This window comes from Delphinapterus leucas, chromosome 2 (assembly GCF_059928025.1).
Source record: "Delphinapterus leucas isolate spDelLeu-1000000601 "Yukka" chromosome 2, BTC_Dleu_Yukka2, whole genome shotgun sequence".
NCBI classification, from domain to species: domain Eukaryota; kingdom Metazoa; phylum Chordata; class Mammalia; order Artiodactyla; family Monodontidae; genus Delphinapterus; species Delphinapterus leucas.
The window spans coordinates 32,544,086-32,568,542 of NC_143130.1; the positions used below are offsets into that span (position 1 = coordinate 32,544,086).

At 48.2% G+C, this 24,457-nt stretch overlaps 1 protein-coding gene across 4 annotated transcripts in view; it reads left to right on the plus strand.

Annotated features, from left to right (window-relative positions):
- Positions 1–1,961: 1,961 nt before the first annotated feature.
- The window catches only part of DIP2C (DIP2 acetate--CoA ligase C (putative)), a 363,448-nt gene continuing 340,952 nt past the window's right edge, over positions 1,962–24,457 (plus strand). For 3 of the 4 annotated variants that reach the window (XR_016391944.1, XM_022554535.3, XM_022554536.2), the window contains exon 1: positions 1,963–2,246. Coding sequence is in view for 3 of the 4 variants with exons in the window: in XM_022554535.3 (XP_022410243.1) it covers positions 2,162–2,246 (85 nt within the window). In the remaining variant the exon portion in view is untranslated. Of the gene's footprint in view, positions 2,247–24,457 lie in introns of all 4 variants that reach the window. The other variant, XM_089906635.1, reaches the window with a different exon arrangement.

Here is a 24,457-nt window from a genome sequence, read left to right on the forward strand (position 1 = left end):
TACTTAGTAGTCATACAGAGACCTGCCCAAATGAAGACGCATCTGCTTGGAATCCAAGTTGATATTTGATGTGTTTAGTGTAACATAGTGGTTTTCTTTGGAACTAACCTCAGTTACAGCATCAGACATGGATGATCAAGACCCACCCACGAAGTAAAACAGAATACATAATTTTATTCTGATACCATCTGGACCTAGACTGACTTGACACCCTCGATGTGTGGAATGCACAGGCCCACTTTGCTGTAAAGAAATAAGTGCAGAGATTTGCTCTGGAGACTGGGGTTTGAATCCTGGTTCTGCTGCATTTTATTTCTCTAAGGCCTTCACCTGTAGCCCCAGATCCTCTCGAGGGCTCTCTGCCTCAGTGGTCTGTTTATCCTGAAAGGGGGAGAGACTGTGGTGGAGCCATACCTGTGTGGCCCCCCACGTCCACTGGCTTTACGTCCAAGACCATAAAGCAGAGGTGTTTGGGGTTCGCCCGTTTCAAGCTCATCATTGATCTGTATTAGATCAGTGAGACCTATGTAAGAAATGCCCACAGCTCTCTAGTGGTCACTGAGGAAGAAGGCTTGGCCCTTGTCCCCAGAGCTGTCACTCAGACTAATGAGAAAGATAAAGGCCAAGGATATAAGGGCAGAGACAAGTAGATAAGATAGCGGGAGCACAGTAAGGGGGAGGAGAGATTTTTCTGGAGTTGATGTTAGGGACGCTGTGGGAGCGTGTGGGCAGAGAAGGGGGGCACTCAGGGTGAAGGCCACTAGGTCTTCAGGAACCAGCTTGTGGGGGGCGCATGGTGTGACTGCAGATAGGGGCCAAGTGGTGGAGGGTCTGGAGTCTCCATTAAGAGGGTGGACTTGTATTCAGTAGACAATGCAGGAAGTATTAAATTGCCTATTTTTGAAAGGGGAATAAATGCCACTGTGTTTCCGGAGCCACCTTCGGCCCTTCCTGCCACAGGGTCAAGCAGATGGTGGTGGTGGGGCCACCAGGAGGTCTGCGATAGGGGCTGAACTGGGAGGAGTGGGTCCGGAATGAAAATGACACGCGAGAGCCTTGAGGGGACAGGGAAGCAGAGGGTGTGTGAAGACTGAGGAAGAAGACAGACAAACACTCCCGGGACTCTTCCCAGCCTGGATCATTAAGAAAATGGTGGAAGTTATTAGAAGCCAGGAGGAGGGGCTGGTTTGTGGAGTTCGGGGTTTGGGGGCATCTGGGTGACGTTATTCAGTTGGACAGTCGGAGGGGTGAGCTAGCCTCCCCAAACGGTCAGGACTGGAGGCCCAGGTTTGGTGATGCCCCCAGAGGTGACACCGGTGCGGTGGGGGCGGAAGAGAGAAGCGCGGAGGACGAGCCGTAGGGCCCTCGGGCGAGGGCGCGGGAAGACCTGCTGAGGACACGGAGCCCCGGGCTGAGGACGGGCCGGGGTATCAGGGCGAGCGTGCTCGGGCTGACCGGGAACGTGGAGATTCGGTGACCCATCTCTCCTCTAGCCGCCTTCACGGTGGGGAGACGGAGCCGAGGGAGAGGCACTGATTGTAGCCTCAGGGCCAGGCTGGTATGTCCTACATCAACGCGAATTAGGAACTTCCAGCCTACTCCTCTTTCCACAGCCCACGCTGTCTTTTACACCTCCCGCCCCCAACACACAACGTATTTATTAAAAAAAAAAAAAAAAATCAGCCCGCAAAGCCCGGAACGCCGATGCCGGGGGCTCCAGCAGGTATTTTTCTGCCTTAGGCCTGGGTAGGCGAGGGCCGTGCCGGGGTGGGGGAGGCCCCGCCGGGCCGGTGTGCGAGCCCCGCGCCCCCGGGAGCGCGCGCTGCGCCGGCCCGCCCTCCGTCCCCCGTGCGCGTCCCCGCCCGGCCCAGCCCCGGAGCGCGTGCCCCCGCCGCCCCCGCCCCGTGCGCGCTCTTCGCCGTCACGAGCGCGCCGCGGAGCCGCCCGGTGGAGCGGCGGTGGGCGCGCTCCGGGCGGGACGGGGGCGCGGGCGCGGGCGCGAGGCCTTCGTGCCGGGGCCGCGCGGAGGAGGCACCGGGGAGGAGCGCGCTGCGCCGCCGCCCGGCCTGCCGCCGCTCGGTGCGGGTCCGCGGGGCGCGAGGAGCGGCGAGACCGCGGCCTGGAACAAAGGGAGGCCGGCTGGGGCGGGGGCGTCGCGAGCATGGCGGACCGCAGCCTGGAAGGCATGGCGCTGCCCCTGGAGGTGCGGGCCCGGCTGGCCGAGCTGGAGCTGGAGCTGTCGGAAGGTAACAGGCCCCGCGCTCAGCCGGCCGCGCTGTCACGGGGGCCGGGGCGCGGGCGGGCGGGCGGGGGTCTCGGCGCGGTGCGAGCGCGGCCCCCGCCCTGCGGCTCCGCGTCGTCGGCCGCGGCCCCGGCCCCGGGGCCCTGGGGAGCCGGACGGGGCCGCGGGGCCGGGGGCGCAGCCGGGGCGCAGGACGGGGCCGCGGGGCCCGGGGCGCAGCCGGGGCGCAGGACGGGGCCGCGGGGCCCGGGGCGCAGCCGGGACGCAGGACGGGCCGCGGGGCCGGGGCGGCCTCGCGCGCGGCCTGGCGGACGGGGCCGTGTCCTTGGTGCGCGTCCGAGCGCTGCCCACCGCGGCCGGGCCGGGGGCGGTTCCGCGTTGCGCGGCCTGAGCCTCCGCGGGCCTCGTTCTAATGCGAAACTTGTCTTTGGACTTGAGGTTTGACCGCCGGTGTCCGAGGCATCCTGGCTGGACCGGGATAGTACTACTATTGTTCCCGTCCGCTGGGATGCGAAGGTTGGGTGAAATTGGAAAGCCTCCTCCCTCAGGCCAGGGTCTGTGGCGCGTTCCCATCGTCCCATACTTAGAATTTGTGACAGATTTGCCACAGTGATTTCATGGAGTGTTATATACGGTTTCTTATTTGCTCTTAATGGTGGGATCATGTGCTCGGCTGTCATAAGTTTCAGATCGGATTTTGCTATGTCTTAAAAAAAAACAACCCACTTAAGTTCCGAAATGTTGAATGTTTAATATAGATTTAGAATTCACCCAGCTCACCCTGGGAAGGCCACTAATACACTGTGGGGTGGGGATAGGCCGGCTTGTCTCGAATTTATATTTGGAGCAGTTTAGTGGTGAACTTGTATGTGTGTGTGTGTAACGGTTTTGTGGGGCTGGCAGCCAGAAAGTAAATTCATTCGTGCCAGTTTTCATCAGCAGGGAGAAGCTGGTGTTGACCGTATGGTTTCCTTTTTAACACTTTCAGGGCGAAGAAGGGGGTACAGGTGGGGGCCTGGGGTGAAGTGTCTTTTCAGATGTCACAGACTGGAGATGTTTCTGTTTCACATTTGGGGTTCTGCAGGGTTCTGTAATGCTCAACTGTCCCATAGGAGGAGACCGTTTCCTGGACTCTGTGCTCAACAGACACTGTTCTGAAGGGTTGTAGAAGATGAGGGTGTTGCTGGTACCTCAGTGCAGTGCCCAGCTGGGCGAACAGTACTTAGGTCTACACTGGTGGATAAGGTGTGCAGTGTGGACAGATTGCTTGGAGGGATGAAGTGCCCGTTGGAAAATATTTGCCCAAGTTCTTTGATTTTGTCAATGTTCACATGGGTTTTTCTCCCTCACTTTACAGGCCCCCGTAGCTGTGCACCACAGTTGTGTTATTTACAACACCGTATCATTCATGCATTCTCTCCAGACAAGCACTTCTGCTATGTCTGTATTATACTGGTGTTAAGTGTCAGTACCCTACCTGTGTTGGCAAAGCGGGAAGCTGTCTGAACTCACCAGGAGCCCTCCACCTCCCCCATCAGCCTGGGATGGGCTCACATTTGCTTCTGCACATCTGGGACAGTGCGTGGTCCCTGGTGGGAGTGCCTGCTTGTGGACGTGGACACTCACCTGCTAGATTGCACTCACCTGTCACCATCAGTCACTCCTAGAATGTGTCCCTGTTGTCCAGGGGATGGTAAACCACTTTAGACCAAGGTGTGCTTAGCCTAGTTCTCTGTGAATTCCTTGTGTCCCTACAGATTTTTAAAAAGGGTTTAATGAGTTTCTTATTGTCTGGGCAGAGAAAGGGGTGTGTGTTTGCATATGGGAATCACATTATTGTTTTTCTCTCTCTCTAAACTCTGCTAGGCTTGGCTGCCTCACCCAAGAGTAAGAGTCAGAGGGTTGTTGCTTTGGCCACCCAGCCTCAGCCCACATCTCCCCACTTTAGCTGTGTCATCTTTGACTTGCTTTGTCCATGCTGAGTCGATTGGGTCTCTCTTTAAGGTCATTTGGAATTTTGTGTCTTGTGACTATGTAGAGTAGTTTTACTGTCTTAAATTAGATGAATCAACTTGTTTTCCAGTATTGCTTAATAGCAACCAAAGAATGGAGGGATCAGAAATCTGTGCCTCTTTACATTTTAGAACTTAAAATCCCCCAACATAGCCACTTTCAAAGTGAAAAGTTAAAACAGCTTTTAATGCCGAGTTATTTAAGCATATTGCTTTCATATTTTATCTTCAGTCAGGATTCATGTGGAGAGAATTCTTTAAATTAGTCTTCATCGTTTTATTAAAATATCAGAACATACTGTGGAAACGTGTGGACGTTCCAGTGCTCACTTCCTACAAAGGAGCATGGGAAAACAATTCCATTTTAAGCACATAATGTAGGTTGAAAAAAGAGTAGACTCTTCTTTCAAAGTTCCTATATGGCCTGCCAGCTGTTAATGGTTGTATATCTTATCTAGATTAGTAGATGCTGGTCCAGTTTTGGTTTGCACTGTCTGCTCCTGCTGCTACAGACACTTAGGTTATTTTATTTTATGGGTCACTGTTTGGTAGAGGGTTGCAGATTGACTTCTTGGCTGCAGAAGTCAGATTTTCACTTTCCTGCCCTGCTGGTTGCCTCCTCTTTTCTTTCCACTGTCTGTTGCTACCCAATGCTTCCCTCTTGGGGGAAAACTGGGCTGCTCTCCCTGCAGACCTGGTGCCAGCAAAGAACAGGAGATTTCTGTGGGGAGATGTGGTGGCTGCCCCTCCTATGGGCAGTAATGGCCTCCAATCCACAGGTCCGGGTAAAGTCTCTGGTGTGGAGCCAGGGGTTGTCGGTCTGGTGAATTCTTGGGACTCAATGTGAAATGGAGAGGAAGCCAGTGAGCTGGCTGGTTGCTGGGTGCCAGGTGGGGTAGTGGTGGCTCTTTTCTTCACACACTTTTCCCTAAATCATTTTTTTCTTCCCTTCCCTTCCCTTCCCTTCATTCTTGCCTTTTGGAATCATGCATTTTTCTACTTGGCTTTCAGAGGGCCCCCAAGTAGTTTCATTAATATGTAAATAGACATTATTTGGCTTAAGGAAAAACTTTAAATGGAAACACTGGCAAAGCAGAGAGGAAACAAAATTTCTCAATAAAGACAGACTCATGTCTTATTAAAAAAAAATCAGTTGTTGACTGAACTTCAGCAATAAGTTTCTGTGTTAACTGACGGCTTGTGTCCTGGGCTGTACGCACCCTGGACTTGCACCTGTAGACGATATCATCCCACTGTTTCAGGAGTGGTTGAATCCTTATTTTGGTAGGACTTTGGGAAATTGCCTTGTGATGTAGTCTGTGAAAACTGTTTGGTGTTTGCAGAAGAGAAGCCCGTTAGCTTTCTACTTTGTGGCTTTTGAATTGTGAGTGTGTTTACTAACTTCCTAACTCTTGCTTATGGGAGTTACTCAGTTTGTAAGGTACAGAATTACTGCAACTATTAGTTATGTTCTGTAATCGAGTCCATCTTAACAGTTTCTAGTAAGTGTGAAACTACTCAAGGAAGGAGGTGCATGCCATCAGTTCTTTGTGTTGATCAAGGAACCCGTGATTTTTTAAATTGCAGGTGAGCAATTCACATGCAGCTGGCATAATCCTGTCACCAGAGTTAAATCTTAAAGAGATGGCCAGTTGGAGGGTTTGTAGATTTGGGTGTGTGTGGCATTTTCAGGGCTTCCAGCTCAATATAGCAGATGCGCTCAGCTCTAGAACGTCAGTTCTGTCCCCATCAGCCCCTGTGCTTTTCTTTGAAGTCCCTGTGGCTGCAGAGGTGGCTGTCCAAACTGAAGCCTGGGACCACCTTCCAGGGTCCGGGAGAGGAGACCTGCTGTCTCTAATGCAACCCAAATGTTCTCATTGAAAGGAAATAGTGGACTCTGGAAAGCAAATGTGTGAAAAAATACTTTCTTCTAGAGTCTTGTTGGTAATTTGTTGTCATTGGGAGAGGAGGAGGGAAGGGGTCAGCAGATTCAGGGAATAGCTGAGCCACTCCACCGGGGATCAGACCTCACCATAGTTAAGAAAACCTGTTCGCTCTGTCACATCGTCTCAAAGCTGCCCCCAGTAGCTGTACGTATTGCGGTGAATGAAATGGACTACTTGGCTTGATAAATCTAAAAGATTGTTATCTGAATTAAAAATATGTACAAAATGGCAGCATTGATATGTGTGGGATGTGAAATGTGTGGACTTGAATTTTAAGAGTTATTCAGAGTTTTGAAAATAGTTAAATTTGAATGTTCTTTTCTTGATGAATAAATATAGATGTCAAATTTAGCCAGGAAATTAAAGGCACACATTAAAGGCACTGATGTGTAAGGTTGATCCCAATGCTCAAAAGATCTTTGTGGTGCTGTAGTCATGCTTAGAGCTGAATGTTGTGAGGTCACAGCTGTAACAACGACTCTATTTTGTTTCATTCTGGGCCCACTGGCTTTATATTCTTGTTATGGTTTGGAGGCTACAAGCTGTTGGATGATATGAGTCACTTTTTGCCTTCCTCCTCCCAGCCTTTTTCAAATGGGTTGTCTCTTTTTTTAGAGCTGATTTTTTTCTTTTAAAGCAGTGATTTATGGGATGAGTTGTAGCGTTCTTCTGAATTGCAAAGAGAATGTATTGGATAATCTTCATTTTGATGTCATGTATATAGACTGACTCACCAGTTCAAATCCTAGTCATATTAAGATTCTCATAATTACTCAGGTACCTTACTAAAAGCAGATGCTCACCTGCAGTTATTGGCTTGGTTTCGCACATCATTGTTTATCCTGGTACACGGAAGGCACCTCAGGTGATGCGATGGGCTCTGGCCACTGTTTACTGTTCCTGTTCTCCGGTCTCTCCGTCTGTATGCCTCTACTTTCAAGGTTGCCCGTGTCCATTTTCCTTCTTTCATGAGCTTTTCGTGTGCCCTACAAAAGTTACCTACTATCATTGCCAGTGCTGTGTTCTGCTGAGAGGGTCAAAACCTTGTCACGTCTCAAAAGAAGCAGTTGCATCCGTTCTTGATAATAAATAGCGCTCTCAAAGGGGAGACTCTAATTGAGAATCCCAGCTGGCGGGGGTAAGAACATAGGCGTCAGGTTTGTACGTATATGGCACTTTCTTCAGGACCCAACAGGGTGTTAATGTTCATAAGCCCTTAAGACAAATAAAGTGGGAAAGGCTAAGATATTGAGCTGTAAAAGTCAACATGACAAGCAGCCTTCTTTTGTGGGGTGGGGGACTGGGGAAGTTGCTCTTTAGTTCTGTTGCTGTTGAATATCGTGGAGAATGAAATGTGCTCTCTGTGCTGAGAATCACAAATTGAGGTGGTTCTTTACCAAATGCTTTGTGCAGTAGGTTTAAAAAATCCGGGAAAAAACGACCGAAGGTAGTGAGGACTGAGAGATTCTGTGATTGATAGTGGGTTAACTAGATCTTTTTCTTCTGGGCTGCCGGTTTTAAATATTTTTTTTTTTTTTTTTGCTTATTAAGTTGGAAACTGTTTCTGTGTCCTCATGAAAAGGTTGAAGACTGCGGGTCAGATCCAAACTAGTTCTGTCGGCACCAGCGAGAGCAATTCCTTAGATATTTGTCCGCAATTATGCACAATTAAAATTTTTTTTTTTTTTTTTTACTGAATTATCTGGTTAGTCAAGTCACATATTCTATTTTTTTAATTAGAGGAATACTCTAGCATTTTAAAATTATGAAGTTAAAAAACTCATATGTAGGGCTTCCCTGGTGGCGCAGTGGTTGAGAGTCCGCCTGCCGATGCAGGGGACGCGGGTTCGTGCCCCGGTCTGGGAAGATCCCACATGCCGCGGAGCAGCTGGGCCCGTGAGCCATGGCCGCTGGGCCTGCGCGTCCGGAGCCTGTGCTCCACAACGGGAGGGGCCACAGCAGTGAGAGGCCCGCGTACCACAAAAAAAAAAAAACAAAAAAAACCTCATATGTAAATATGTCCCCTCTTCATTGTGGGCGGCTTCACACCCACCAGCCTCAGGTCTGAGCCTCTGGCCAAGGAGGAAGGCAGTTCCCTGCTGGACACTCGGTCCTGAGTGTCTAATTAAAACCAGAAAAGTGAGTCTCTCGTGTTCTGACCATGTGTCTTACCAGTGCAGCTTGCCATGTGTCAGGAGTTTATAAAACATGTTAAGCTTTAGCGGGGAGAGGCCCACACGTCTCAGTTTCCATGCGGCAGGTCTTAATCCGCCGTCGTGGCTTTGTTCCTGCCACTCCCTCGAGTTGGCAGAGCCACATGTCCGGACCACTTCACTCTTGGGAAGAACACAGCCCTCCACATCGAGCCCTGTCCCCTTCCTGGCCAAGCCCAGAGTCATGTCCCTGTGAAGATGCAGGTGGCGTGGGTCTAGCTGACTAGCTCTCTAAGGAAGCGCTTCCTGGCCAGTTTACCTGAAATGAAAACAGAAATGTAAACTGTGTTGTTACTAATTAACCTTATCAGGAGATTCTGGGTCTTTATGAATAAAGTAGATAAATGGAGATTACATGCTTTATTGCAAATAGAGCACATCCAGTTATGTCAGTGTCACAATACCTGACAAAATATAGCTTATAAACCTTCACAGAAGAATAAGAGCAGTCGCAGAGCCTGATGCTGTCAGGGGACAGGAAGGGGTGAAATCTGGAGTTGGCCAGTTGCTTTAGGAAGGACAGGTTCGCTCTGGAGCCATCGGTCTGAGGGGCTGGATTTGGTGCAGTGGGCACTGAAAGCACAAAAATCCGTGTTTAACTTGTGCCTGACCTTCTTCTGTGCCTCTTGAACCTCTTCGGGTCTCTTTCTAAATCCTGTTTGGAGATTTGTGTGAAGATCTTGCGAATTCTCATGTGAGTGTCCACTGAGAAGTCTTTCTATGGATTTTCCTATGTTGGGAGGGCCTGTCCGGGGCTCTGCAGTCGTGGTATCACCCCGGATAAGCCACCAGGCTCTCCCAGTTTTGGTGTCCTCGGCTGTCAGATAGGGTTAAGAACTCTGCCTTTGGGATGGTAGTGGGGATCAGCGAGGCAGAGTCACAGTATCTGCTCCATAAATATCCAGCCCTGTAGTTTCCCTCTGAGGTGCTGTCACTGGGACAGAGTTCCCTGCCCTCCCGCCGCCTCCCGAGTTTATCCAGGTGATTTGAGTTACAGTGGCCTTCGGAGAGAAGCAGTGGAGAGGCGGCATAGGCCCGGGTGTGGGAAAGCACTTTCACTTTCCTGTGCTTGGAGGGTGCACCTCTTAATAGATGCTATCTGGGCACTTACCCTGTGCTAGGATAGCTTCAGAGCTGCAATGCCTCTTTTTTTTTTTTTTTTAAAGATAAAACTTCCTTTCTGGTGGCCTCTTTGTGTCAATATTCCTGGAATCCCTTTTTCAGCCCCTTTACTTTTCAAGAGAATAGTTGGGGAAAGGTGTCCTAGGTCAGATTCAAGTCCAGGTGTGTCCGGAAGGACGTCCTATTAGGCTGTAATCATCGAATCTCAGGACCATGTGCGGACCTCCAATCAGAGTTGTTCCAGGGCTTCGTGGAGGAAGGGCCTGACCATCTCCTGCAGTCTCCTCACCACAATGCCCCCAGGATGAAACACAGAGCTCCACTGCTGTGACTGTGGGAATTGTCCTCCTGGAGGTGTGTGTCCCCCTGCCCTCAGTGTGTGTGGAGAGGGACTGAGCTGGCACCCCTCTCGTCATGCCCCCGTGTCCTGTCCCGAGACAAGTGGATGTGGATGCTACCCAACAGGCCACATAGGTGGGATTGCGTCAGCCTGGGCAGCTCTGAGAGGCCAGGTCAGAGCCAGGGCTCACCGTGGCAGTGGACCCGGGGCTCTGTGCCCCCCGCCCAACACCTGTAACAGATCCTGGGCTTTTATCGTTTACGGTCACCCTGGCAGTTATGTCAGTTGAGTGCCGTGTGGGTTTGTGAGTGAGTGGGATCTTTTTCTTATTGACTTTCATAAGCTGCTTCTTTTAAAATAAAAACCAGAGATAGTTTGAAGCCCCCCCTGCCCCCGCTGTGAATTTAATGGTATCACAGAAGTTATGGCTTCAGTTACGTGTAAAAACAACTTAAGGGTAACACCAAGTACTAAGGTGGAGCTGTACTTCAGGATAGCTTAAGTGAGCATCATTGCGCTTCGAAACATCTTTTGTTTTTTCTTGTTTTGATGAACGTGATGGATGCTTGAAGGCTGTTGAGATTTAGTAATATAAAGTAGTCTTTAAGGAGCTCTTTAAGCAAGGGTGCAATTCCATTAAACTTAAGTCATTAAAATACACCTATTTAGGGACTTCCCTGGTGGTCCAGTGGTTAAGACTTAGCCTTCCAGTGCAGGGGGTGTGGGTTCAATCCCTGGTCAGGGAGCTAAGATCCCACATGCCTCCCGGCCAAAAACCAAAACAGAAACAGAAACAATGTTGTAACAAGTTCAATAAAGACTTTAAAAATGGTCCACATCAAAAAATACCTTAAAAAAAAACAAAACAAAAACCAACCACCTACTTAAACCCAAGGAAATAGTGTATCAACTTGCCAGGGTGGAAACTTTGTTACTAATGTTACTAAGGTACATTATAATGTACCTCATGCTTACAAGTTACTGTTGCAGTGCCTGTCCTGTAGGGAAATTCTGTCAACCTGAGACTTGGTGTTTGGGTGGGTTTTGTTGTTTCATTTTGCTTTTAGCTCAAGTGAATATAGTCTTATTGCAAATGGTGGGGCTAGGCTTCCCCCACCAAGCACAACATTGACCTGGGCCAAATGAGAAATAGCGCTTGGGGTTATTTTGCTGTTGATATCAGAGTTCAGACTTTGAGAATTTCTGTTACTTGTACATAAATTAATATGAAAAGGAAGTAGAATTCTGCCTCCCTGTTTTAGATGGTGGCGAATTATTATTTAGCTACCATACCAGTAAAGAAGTTTCTAATGGCTGTTGTATTTTAGAATTTCTTTCGTGTTATTAGGAAGATCTGGCCTGGGACACGGGGAAGAAAGTAGCCTTGATTTTGCTGTTTCCTTCATGACATGTTGAATTTGACACAAATAGGATTCTGGATGAAATCTGCCCTTTATGGAAAGTGTCTAAGTAAAACAGGCTTTCTGAAAGTGTTGTACAATATTCTGTCTCCCGTGGATACAGAGGAGCAAAGCCATGGGGAAGGAATGTGGGCAGAGGTTCCTTGGATGGGCTGCCATTCCTCGGGTGATGGGCATCTGCTGTTGGGGGTGCCTACCACAGATGGAAAGCTCACAGGCTGACTGTGTCATTGTGGTCATAGGGCAGGTTTGATCAGTATCACTAATTCTTGAAAGATGATGTGGGGTGGGGAGCAGTATTTAGAACACTAGCATTCCTTGAAACAAAGATATGAAATAAAGCTTATACATCTCATGGTGCCTTATAGCTTTTAGCTGCTTTCATATTGACCTTTTTTTAGTCCTTTGAAAATATTTTCTAAGGAAATGACATTAGCTTCTCTGTATAGATGAGGAGACTTCAAATGATCAGAAACTCATCACGAGCCTAGAATCTTGGCTTTGCGACACATTTTCACCATCACGAGTGAACTGAACCACCGAGCTGCTTTCTTTTGAAGCATGATGGGGATCCCGTCTTCTCCTGTGAGATCAGCAGCAGGAGCTCTGTGGAGTCCTGGGTGCTCTCGGGAGTGTGGGCCGTGGGCAGCGCCCTCCCCAGCAGCCTGTTCCAAGTCAGTGAGGAAATCAGACGAATTTCCGTTGCATGTGGTTGTAACGGGTGGAGGCTTATGCTGGCTGCCCCTAAACTTTGCATTTAAGATCGAATCTGTCATCTAGGGGATGAATATATGGGTGTTCTCTGTACAACTCTGTTTTCTGTATGTTTGAAATTTTTTTTTTTCTCATGGAAGATGAACATCCTTTATTTATGAGAAAAAAATTTTTTTTTGGCTGAGTTGTGTCTTTGTTGCTGTGCGCGGGCTTTCTCTAGTTGTGGCGAGTGAGGGCTACTCTTCGTTGCGGTGCGCGGGCTTCTCATTGCAGTAGCTTCTCTTGTTGGGGAGCACGGGCTCGAGGTGTGAGAGCTCAGTAGTTGTGGCTCGCGGGCTCTAGAGTTGTGGCGCATGGGCTTAGTTGCCCCGCGGCATGTGGGATCTTCCCGGACCAAGGCTCAAACCTGTGTCCCCTGCATTGGCAGGCGTATTCTTAACCACTGCGCCACCAGGGAAGCCCCGGAACAGCATCCTTTAGAATCAGGAGGCTGGATATGATATGGCTTATCTGAAATCTTAATCGTTTTGGTCAAGAGACGTTGCTGTTAGTTCTTGTGTTGTTTCTGGGAAAAATATTCTACATGAGGTTCCAGGAATAACCTCTTCAGTGTCTCTGCAAGAGTGACCTCTCTCAAAGCTCCCTATTACTAACCAGGATGATGGCGATCATGGTTAAGCCGCCACCAATCACTTACAAGGCAATCAATCTTAGGTCTTTTATGTAGAGTGCTTTTATTCCAAGTGGAGTGCCTGTCTGACCTTCTCCAGGCCTTGCAGGGATGTAGACCACGTCTAATGGATGTGATCCACCCTCATCTCTGGTCCCCAGAGAACCGGAGTCGTGTCAGTAGGAGCGGACAGTGCATAACTCGGATTTTTAAATCAGATGTTGCAAATTGATGTCTTTTTTGGCGTGAACAAAGTCTGTTATCTCTGTTTATGGGGGAGGACACTTACCTGTCTCAGGCCACCACTCACTGATTGTTCACGTGTGCTAAGCACTGCATTAGGTGTCTTACATAGATTACCTTTTTTTTTTTTTTGCGGTACGCGGGCCTCTCACTGTTGTGGCCTCTCCCGTTGCTGAGCACAGGCTCCGGACACGCAGGCTCAGCGGCCATGGCTCACGGGCCCAGCCGCTCCGTGGCATGTGGGATCTTCCCGGACCGGGGCACGAACCCGTGTCCCCTGCATCGGCAGGTGGACTCTCAACCACTGTGCCACCAGGGAAGCCCTGTTATTTTATTTTTTGTTCCTTGAGTGGAAGCTATTTAGTGATTACTCATAATTGTGAAAATAATCTAGTGATTAGAGGATCTTGTTAGGACAAATCTATGTCTCCTTTCTTTTATGTAAATAAAAAAATCTTAATCCAGGTAAGTGTTGGCAGGAATGACCATGTATAAAGTGGATAAGATTTTTGTGTGACATGGTCACCCTGGGATATTGTCTCAGGAATTTTCTAGAGCATCCATCTTTATTCTCACTAGTTTACACCCTCCCCGTTCCCTGATTATTTCCATTTGCACCAGAAATTTGAATACAGGTGTGTCCAAGATGGTACTTGTATGTGTGTGCATGTATCATGCCTTTTTGCTATAAGATGGACTGTTTAAATAGTGCTTTTGGACACTGACAACTTGGTCAGAAAACCGGTAGCTCCTCATTAATAAAGGTAGATGTTCTAGTGTCAGGAAGCCCTGAATACATTCTGTGTTATATTAAATAAATAAATCCCAGAACAAAGATGGTTTTGTGTACTATGTATTTGCCATGGTTTTCTTGTAAGAAGTGTGAATGTTTCACCCACTTATAGGAAATCCCATGACTAGCTTAAACAGAGAACATGGATTATTCAGTCTCCAGATCATTTTCATGTATTTATGATCGCACCTGTTCTATTAGCTGTGAAAGCCATCAGTCTTGGCCTAGCTGGGCCTATGCTGATAGAATTAAGGAAAACAGGATCATTTCCAGCTTGTTTTAAACCTAAAGCTGCCCGTTATCTGCATAATAGCCCAATCTTTTTTTTTTTTTTTTTTTTTTTTTTTTTTTTGCGGTACGTGGGCCTCTCACTGTTGTGGCCTCTCCCGTCGCAGAGCACAGGCTCCAGATGCGCAGGCTCAGCAGCCATGGCTCACGGGCCCAGCCGCTCCGCGGCATGTGGGATCTTCCCGGACCGGGGCACGAACCCGTATCCCCTGCATCGGCAGGCGGACTCTCAACCACTGCGCCACCAGGGAAGCCCTAGCCCAATCTTTAAAAATGATACAATTTGACTTTTAGTGGATTATAATTAATTTGGTTATCTATGGCCGAATCATTTCACTGCATTGTGAATTAACTATTTTTTGATTTTTTCATAATATGGATCCGATCCAGAAGATGGGCTGTAGGCTCGGAGTGATAACATTGTAACTTAGACTAACTCTTGGTTTCTCTGAGATGATAACCATACAGTCGTATATTTAATTCCCATTTTTCACGTTGTTCTCAATTCTGAGTCCCTACTGGTCATCCCTTTCACTCACATTCTTTCCTTTCTTCTCCCTCCATCCTTCTTCTATTTTGTTGTCTTTCACCCACAGACCCGCAATATATGGTGGATGTGTGTGTGTGTGTGGTGGGGTCCTGACTGCTGTGAATTTTTGATAACCTGTGGAAATGACTTTTTTTTTTTTTTGAGCAAGACACCTCTACACCTCTAAATGAACTTTCTGTTGCCTAAATATCACCCGTTTTGTGGACTGTCTGTGGAAATTTTAATTGTTTTTTGTGGGGTTGGGCTGACCTTTCTCTGCCCTGCCGATTACCCCACCCAGCCCATGTGTACTCAAACCCTGCAGGCCTGGTTCAACACTGCTTATATGCAAGATAATTAACAGAGCTCTATAAATAAGAAATCACATGTTGCCGCATAAATAGTTTCCCTGTCATTTGAGTGTGGATTGTTTTTGCTCCTGTGGTGGCCCTGAGAATTCTGGCCTTTGTTTGGAAGCACCTCACATTGAGGTGGGTATGAAATGTAAAACTGATGTACAGTATTATTATCACTCACAAGCGGACAACAAAGATGCTTTCATCTGGACAGCAGCTGAAAATTAGGGTGTGTTCGGCTTGGATGTTTGATGACCTTTTTGAAAAAAGCATCTGGTTTTTGTCATACTTTGGAAGCTGTGCTTATCCTGTTTTCTGTGTTTTACTTAGAGTGTCTCCAGTTCCTAAAGGAGATATTTGCTTATTTTAAGAGGATAAATTACTTTACAATAAAAATACTCTCTGGGGATTTAGATGGAATAGCTTTTCCATATTATTTGTTGTTCACTACTTGACACCAAATATAGTGGACTTTTAAGTGGCTGACATGCCCCACCCCCTTGCTGGTGTGTATTTAGGTGGAAGAGTGTGTGTGCGTGTGTGTGTGTGTGTGTTTGTGTGTGTAGGTGCAAACATACACACATATGTCTAACTGATTCAATCACATTTGATTCCAAAGTTAGGGATTGTTTTTGCCACATGAGAGCTTTTGAATTGTTCTGTTCCTTAAGCATTTATTTCATTTGCAGTTTATTGAGCGAGGGTCTCTTGGGAACTATGGGAGTGGCGACAGCTGTTTTTATAATCCAGGAGATAGGATGGAAGCCAGTGGGAAGCTCAGTATCGATAGACAAATAATTGAGAAGGATTTACTTCGAGGCCGTGTGCACTCAGACACCCAGTGAGTGGTCTCAGCAAGGAGGGTTCTGAGTGCCGAGGAGGGAGCAGCTGGATGCTGGGGGGCAGCCCTTCCCTCGTTGTGCCTGGAACACCTGTGTTTGGGGTGGGCCATTCCGACCCTGCTCCCAGCCTGGCTGCTCCCGGCCTGACTGCTCTGGCTGAGCTGTGGGGCTGGGGCCAGGGGCTCGGGCACTGAGCCTAGTGGAATGATGGCACCGGGACCTTTCCTGCTTCTCAAAGGCACATGTGAGTGATTGTTTTTATTTCTGCGTGCGTCCTGTCCCCCTCCCCATTTTTCCTTTGGGACCCTTGCCCGCGGCCTGGGAGCGAGCCCCCTGGCTGTTTCCAATGTGGGGAGCACAGTGCTTCTCAGGCAGACATGACTGCAGGGGTGGTTCCTGGCTGGGGGCTTCCCCTTTTCTTGTGGGCCTGGGGGAGCATGATGGGTTTCACCACGTGCCTTAGCCTAGGCACCTTCCCCCAGCCCCCCTGCCCAGACCGCAGCCAGCCGGTGTCCTGGCACCCGAGGCCGTGGCCCTCGCACAGCCCGGCAGCCACCCGAGGAAAGCCAGTTCAGCTTGCGACTGTCACTGCCCTTGAGACTTGCACAGGTGTGGCCAGCACACGGACGGCCAGGCTCTGTTTTACCATCTGTTGGTTCTTTCCTGCGGAAAACAGGCAGTTTACTGCAGTCACCTGGGAGGCTGACTCCCTGCCCCAGCTCCCACCTTCTGAATGACTGACGGTCTTGGGCGGGGCAGGGGTGTGGGTCTCCAGGCAAGTCCAGGGCAGCTGGCCAACTTGTGGGACCCTGGGGCCTCTCCACCCACTTGAAGGTTATCGTACATTTCTTGGTACAAGGGTATCAGAGTGGAAGGAAAAGAAGTAGACGGCAGGAAATTCTGGTTTAGTCTTGACTCTGGGAGCATTTGGGGATAGGTAATTGTGTCCTAGGCTTTATTTTCAACTTTCCCAGTAGGTACAAAACGGATAATTGCGCACAGGTGGCCGGTTTGAAGAAAAATGAAATCCAGAATTGTGTTATGTCAACTTTTATTTTAAATACGTATTACCCCCCCCATTAATGCAGAGGAGGAAGGATGCTAAGAGCTAGGCTTACCTCCCGCATCCCACCTGGAGTTGGGGTGCACAGCAGCGATGGGGGCGGTGATGCCAGATGTCTGCCAGCCTCAGGTGGTAACTGCGGGTCCTTAAAAGTTCAAGCCCTGCGTCAAAGCTGAGGTGGAGCCCCAGCCTCTGCGGAGGGAGGGAAGCGGCTTCTGTGAGGGATTTGCATCCCACTGCTGACCTGTACCAGCAGATTGTGTTCAGGGACCAGGGATGCTGAGTCCAGGGTCAGCTTTATGGACTGTTCCTGGCATTAGATCCTGTAAGAGAGAAGCTCAGCTCTTGTTTGTATTTGACTCTCACACATTTTACCAGGTTCCCGTGGTTGACGGTTTTCCAGGGAAGTGGTGTGAGGCCTGCTCAGGGCTTCCTTGAGGGAGAGGCAGAGTTTCATGGGTGGTGGGCCATCATCCCACGCCCTTATCACACAGGGGTCAAGATGTAGATTCTACAGACTTTTTAGGGAAAACTCAGAATCTTCTGAACAACTGTGTTATGTTTTTCTTCTGAAAAGCTTACTCATATACTGTAAAGTTTTCTGGAACTTTAAAAAATATTTTCCCTACTAGATGGTATCATTAGTGGACTTGTACAATTAAAAATCGTGTTCTAGATTACATAGTTACCATTTATCCCCTTCCCGCTTTTTTTTTCCATGAAAAAAGTACCATTTAGCTTTGGAATTAAGTTAATAATGAAATAAAGGTCACAGATATGTAACATTATGTATTAAAATGTTAAAATATGTATGTATACTTTATATAAGTCATCAAAAGAAAAAAGCAAAAATAAAGATTGAGAGGACCCACTGGTGCAGAAACGTTATAATGATTTTCTGTTGTATCCAGGAAACCTAAATCTTCAAAGCTCTGTGTTTACCTTTTCAACGTCAACTTCCCAGGCAGATCTGTCTTCACCAGCCCCAGAGTAAAGAGTGAAAGATGGAAAGATGATTTTGGCATTTGCCAGTCATAATTCAACAGACATTTTCTTATTAGTTGATAATTTAAAGCGTTTCACAGTTATAAACATTTGCTAACATACTTTTTTGGAGTTTATTACTATATGTTTCTTCAGGAGTCTGTGAGAACTGTGTAACTTTTCTGCTATTCTGAATTATAATGTGTTGAATTAGGAGTTGTAATTCCTCTGCCATAATGTTTATTAAAAAGTTCCCTATGTATTTTTAGATGTATATTTGGAACAGTTTAAAATGCTTGATACACTACAGTTTTAACACATCACAGATATTATTTTAGAATACAAATTGATATTTTAAAAAATCTGTAAGTAACACTATAAAAATTGGGACAAAGATTTAAATCTGTAATTTTACAATTCAACGTAACACCAATACATTTTATGTCTCCATGACATTTTAATTAGTCCAGAACTATAACAGTGGTGAAACGATCTTGGTGCTGTCTAGTTTATAACAGTGTTTCACATGTATTGTTGTATTACTTTATAGGGGGGGAATCCATTAACCACATGAAACAGGTTTTTGTTCTTTCTCAGTAAAAACAAGGTTCGAGGTTAAACATCTTGTCCGGGGCTCACAGTGGGTGAAGGTGGGCTAGGACCCACACTCAGGATTGCCGACTGGATAATTTCTAGTCAAGAAGTCACAGAAGTTCAGTGGACTTTCCCAAGGCAGTCCTCCCTTTCTCCCTCCTGGAGCAAAATAAACTTGCTAGGTCCTTACGTTGTGTCATATAAAGGTTTGTCTATTACAAGGCACCATACTTTGTTAAAGAAAAAAAAGGTAGAAGAAAGTTTACATGTTAAGATGCCTCAGAATTGAACTATGTTGAAAACACAAAACTTAATCCTTTCTGTTTTGGATATTAACCCCTTATCAGATAAAAGGATTGCAAATATTTTCTCTCACTCTGTAGGTCGCCTTTTTAATTCACTGATGGTTTTCCCTTGCTGTGCAGAAGCTCTTTAGATTAATGTATTCCCACTTGATTTTTGCTTATGTTGCCTGTGCTTTTGGTGTCTTATGCAAGAAATCATTGCCAAGACCTATGTCAAGGATCTTTTTTCCTCTGTTTCTTTTAGGAGTTTTATACTTTCAGGTCTTTAATCCATTTCAGGTTAATTTTTGTGAGTCATGTAAAATGAGGTCCAGTCCATTCTTCTGCTTCAGTAAGTGGTGTTGGGAAAACTGATGGTTTTCCAGTTTTCCCAACAACACTTACTGCAGAAACTGTTTTTTTCCCTATTGTCCTCATATAACTCAATAGCAAAACAGCAAATAATCCAATTTAAAAATGGATGAAGGACCTGAATAGACATTTTTTCAAAGAAAACATACAAAGGGCCAACGGGTACATGAAAAGGTATTCAACATGACTAATCATCAGGGAAATGCAAATCAAACCACAATGAGATATCACCTCACACCTGCCAGAATGGCCATCATCAAAAAGACAACAAATAACAAGTGTTGGCGAGGATGTGGAGAAAAGGGAACCCTCCTACACTGTTGGTGGGAATGTAAATTGGTGCAGCCACGATGGAAAACAGTATGGAGGTTCCACAAAACATTAAAAATAGAACTAGCATACCATCCAGCAGTTCCACTTCTGGGTATTTATCTGAAGAAAATGAAAACACTAACTTGAAAATGTATATACCGCCATGTTCATAGCAGCGTTATTTACAATAGTCAAGATATGGAAGCACCGTAAGTGTCCAATGACGGATACATGGATAAAGAAGATGTGGCGTGTAAGTGTGTACACACACACACACACACACACAATGGACTGTTACTCAGCTATAAAAAGAATAGAATCCTGCTCTCTGTGACAACATGGATGGGCATTACACTAAGTGAAATTAGCCAAAAACAAATGTTGCATGGTATCATTGATAATGTGGGATCTTACAAAAAAAAGCTGATTTTATAGAAACAAAGTGGAATGGGTGGTTGCTGGGGGTGGGGAAATGGGGAGGTGCTGGTCAAAGGATACAAACTTCCAGTTTTTTTTTTTTTTTTTTTTTTTTTAAACTTCCAGTTTTAAGATGAGTAAGGACCTGATGTACAGTGTGGCAACTGTACTTAACAATTAGGTATTATGTACTTGAAAGTTCCTGAGAGGAGATCTTAAACTTTCTCACCACAGACACACACACACCCAGAGTTAACAATGTGAGGTGAGGGATGTGTTAATTATCTTGATTTCGGTAGTTATTCCTCAATGTATATGTATAACAAATCATCACATGTACACTTTAAATATAGATAATTATATTTGTCAATTACACCTCATAAAGTTGGGGCAAGGAGCTTGATTCTTCGGGTCGGGCTTCTCAGCCTCAGTACAATTGAGTTCTTTGTGTGCATCTTAAGACACTTAGTATCATCCCTGCCTTCTACCCGTCTGATGCCACTAGCACCCTCACGCCCAGCAACGTTGCCCCTTGTGGAGAATCGCTGCTTTTGATGGCGCAGTGAGACATGCACTTTGCATTACTTGATTAATAGCTGTTTCTAGTTTTTGAAAATCTAGCTGTGTGACAGACCTGGTTGAATATCGGTGTTTGGTTAGACAGACATATACACCTCACTGTCCAGACCTCAGTTGGGGCACGGGTTTGTTTTACAGGAATGTGGCCCGTCTGATGCCTGGATCCTGAGGTGTTTGTGTGGCTGTGGACGTGTGTGCTTCTGTGCTTTTGCCTCATGTGTGTTGGAGCACATCTGACATTCCTGTTGCCCAGGGTGCAGGATGCAGGGCTCTGGGGATTTCTGCTGTGTTCCATGGCGGGAGTTCTGGGGTCGGAGATTCCAATCCCTCTGTAAAGACTCTTCTAACCTTTCGGTTATGGTGGAGGGTGACACCCCCCACCCCCCACCGTGTTCCTGGTCCCGTTGGTCTTTGCTGTCCCAAACCAGGTCCAGTCTGTGGATGGTTACCCTTCAGGCCTTTCTATTCGTTTATCAGTTCAGTTGCCTTCCTTTACCATACCTGAGTTTCCCACAATTTATTTAAGCTGGATGTGGAATTACAGCAGAAACGCGGTCCATGCCAGGGCAGTGAGGGGGTCACCCCCAAGTTCCCCCCCGCCCCCCCGGAGGGCAGTGCTGCCTAGTCGTGGTCATCGTCCATCCTGATAGGGCCCAAGGTGTTTACAAATCTTCCCTAGCCAGGAGAAACCCATTTTTCTGATGGGATCACAGTCTCCATTCAGTTCACCGAGGAGCCCTGAACCGGGACTCCTGGTGACAGTGTGTGGAGGCGCGGACGCTCCCATCTCTGGACGTTGGGCGGGTCCTCGGAGTTGGTTCCCTGGTTTCGGGCGACTGTCTTGCCCAAACCACAGCCGCGACATGGTGCCTCTCACTGCCGAGTTTCGATTTCTCAGAAAGAGAGCAAGCCAACATTTGAGAGACAATCTCAGTTTAGAGTCTCAGATTTAAAACATTTATTATTTCCTATAATATTTTTATCGTTGCTTCACCCACACCTAATTTGAAGGCAACATTTTGTTTTTCTATATCAAGTCTTTGTAAAACACTCCACTTAGTTTTCATGGAACCAGGTCTTCTCTTCTTAGAGTCCCATTTTATTTTTGGGGTGGAGTAACCTGTAACGGGTACACCGGCAGGGACAGATGTAGGGACAGATGCACCTGTTTCGTGGTCTGCGGCCGCTCGGCTGGTGAACAGGAGCAGGGTGGCTTCGGCAGCCGTGGCCTCGTGAGCCTGTGGCGGGGACGGTGGGACGTAGCTCGTGGGGAGACAACGCCGGTCACGGTGGACCCTTCATGCTCGTGGGCCTGAGCTCTTGTTTGGCAGCCGTTCATTGTGTCTTGCAATGTCACCAAATTATCAGGAAAGGTTTTTTTAAGAGCATATGTTCACTTAAAATGTGAAAGTTTTAGGTATTCCACACAGAGCTTGTAGGAGGAGCTGGGGCCTAAGATGAACGCAGGTCTGATGCTTACAGCTTCATGGGAGATAAAATGTGTGTGAGCACCACTGGGGCCAGAACGTGAAGTCCTCACCTGTCGGGTTACTGCGGCGCCAGGAAGGGTTCTGGGGGCATCATGGCTGATCCCAGCAGTGCGTCTGACAGGGCAGCACGTGCAGGAGGGGGGGGCACGGCCTGGGTGGTGACGCTCTGGCTGGCGGAGTGCATGCCAACAAGTGAACCGACAGCCTGACAACTGAGTTGGGGGAGGAAGGAGGAGAGGGAGGGGGAGCGGGGTTTGAAGCTGGGGTTGGTGGTACTTGTGGGAAAGAGGAGCAGGTCTGGGAGGAGGGTGACAAGTTCATTTCAGACTGGACTTTGAGATGCTCTGGACACCACGTGAGCTGAGAGTTTGGAAATGGGGAGCGAGGCCTGGGGAGGCACTTGGCTGGAGGCAGGGTCGGTGGTCCCCCAGTGGCGGTGCAGTCAGTAGTGAGTGGAGGCAGGCGCAGGTGGGAAGCAGGGAGGCTGAGGAGGGTGCACGGCTGGTCGTTTAGAAGGAGAGCCGGGAGCAATAGGGGCCATGGCCCCGGGGTGAGCCAGTCACAGCCCCGGGGAGATGGTGCCCCAGTGCTGCTGGAGCAGGAGGCTAGGCCTTGGGCCATCGGTACCAAGAAGAACGGTCAGGATGGGAGGTGGGTCTGAGGGTGACAGCACTTCCCTGGGGAGGACATGCCTGCAGACTAGGGGGGCTGTGGAGGGAGAGGCCGAGACCACCAGGAAGGTGCCCAGTGGAGCCGGGTGCCCATGGAGGGCGCGGCCCACGCCTTGTGGATTTTGTCTGTACCCGGTTCCCGGGGTGACCGCCTTACACAGAACACGGTCGGTTCCAGGGCCTCTGGCGTCGTCTCATGCTCTGGGACCACGTGTGCTGAGGTCTGGCGCCCTTGGGATGCCTGAGCCCTCAGTCTCCGTTGGGAGCATGGTCCCCAAGTTGTGTAGTTCCATTTCCGAAGCAACCACATCCGGTGGGGGGCAGGTGCATGGCTCCCCTGGCCCTCCTTCAGCCCTGTGTGTCCCTTCCTCTCTGGTGACAAGTGACGAGTGGGAGTTAGTCGTGGAATCTGCAGAGCTCGCCCAGTCACACGTGGCACCTGGATGGGAACTGGAGCCAGAGGTCGGGGGAGGGATGACGGGAGAAACATGGAATTTTCACAGTGTGGACAGTGGGTCTTCATGGAAGAGAAGATCGTGGGATCTTTGCCAAATTATTTAAATATTCTGACTTGGATCATTTTCGTCATCATTATATGGGAGCTGGGGGTGAATATAGTTGAAGGAAGAAAAAAGGTTTAGGAGAAATTCAGGATAGAACTTGCATTCTTCTGATTCTGGGGTTTTGTCTGAAAATGCCACTTTTATTTTTGGTTGGATGCTTTTTAGCACTTGTGTTGCAGCATTTGGAACACTGTATTTTTATGATATGTTCGCTGGGAGGTGTTTAAAATTAGATTCCTAGAAATTGGCTGTGGAACTCACGGCCACACCTCGCGGGTCGTGTTCTGAGCACCTGGTGATGAACCTGGCCGTGCGACTGTTTCTAGTGTTTTCAGGACGCCCGACGCATGGGGTCTTCTCCCCGGGTCTAAGGACTTTGTAGTATCCTTACAGCTCCTCTCTGTCAAGCGTGAGCCTCACTGTCCTCATGGCCCTGTAAGGCAGACGTGCATTTTAAATGTCATCCTGCTTCCTCTCTCTGTCCGTTGAGTCTTCCCTGTAGCTGCGTCAGTAGGAAGGTAGGAAGGTGGGATCTTCATGTAGACGCCAAGCTCCGAGCTGAATGTTCCTGGTCACATCTGTGCGTTTCTGGCGTGAGAGGGACCCAGGCCTTGGGTTCGGTTTTGTGCATTTTCCCCTCTGGTTCACTTTGCTGTGGTGTTATTTCTGAAGGCTGTTTCTTTGCCTTCAGTTTTGACAACTGTAATTTAATGCCTGAGATGATGAAGGGTAGTGAACAGGGCGTGGAAAGAAGGAGCAGGAAGGGCAGGAATTCTCTCATGATTTTGGTCAGAAGGAAATCAGTCCGACAGAAAACATCGTAAGTGGGTCAGGTCCCAGGAAATCCTGGGAGTAAGTGGCCCCACCTGCCACTGCTCCTTCCTACAGGCCTTGTCACCAGGGGCCCAAGAACGAGCACACTCAATCTGAGGCCGAAGCCACATCTCTGCTGCCTCTGATCATAACCTGCAGCTTAGCTCAGTTCAGGTTTGAGGTCACGGCAGGGCACGGGGCACGGTGAGGCTATGTCATTCCAGGTGAGAGACATGCAGTAAAGGGGGCTCATTAGCTTCAAGAAGGTGCATTTGGGGGATGGGAGTGAATGATCGGGCCCCCTGAGTGTGTGCATGTGTGTATGATTGTGTGCACATGTGTGTTTCTGTGTGTATGTGTCTGTAGGCGTGAACGTGTGCAGATGCATGTGTATGTGTTTCTGCGTATAGCGTGTGTGGTGTGTGTGCTTGTGTGTGAGCGTGCGTGTGCGTGTGCTCATTCTGTACGTGTCGCGGGACTGGGAAGCCCTCTCTGGGGGCCGCATCGCTGGACAGCCTCTCCCCTGATGCTGCAGCCCTCTCTCCGGCCGTGGGGCAGAAGCGCCTGAAGGTATAGAGACTTTC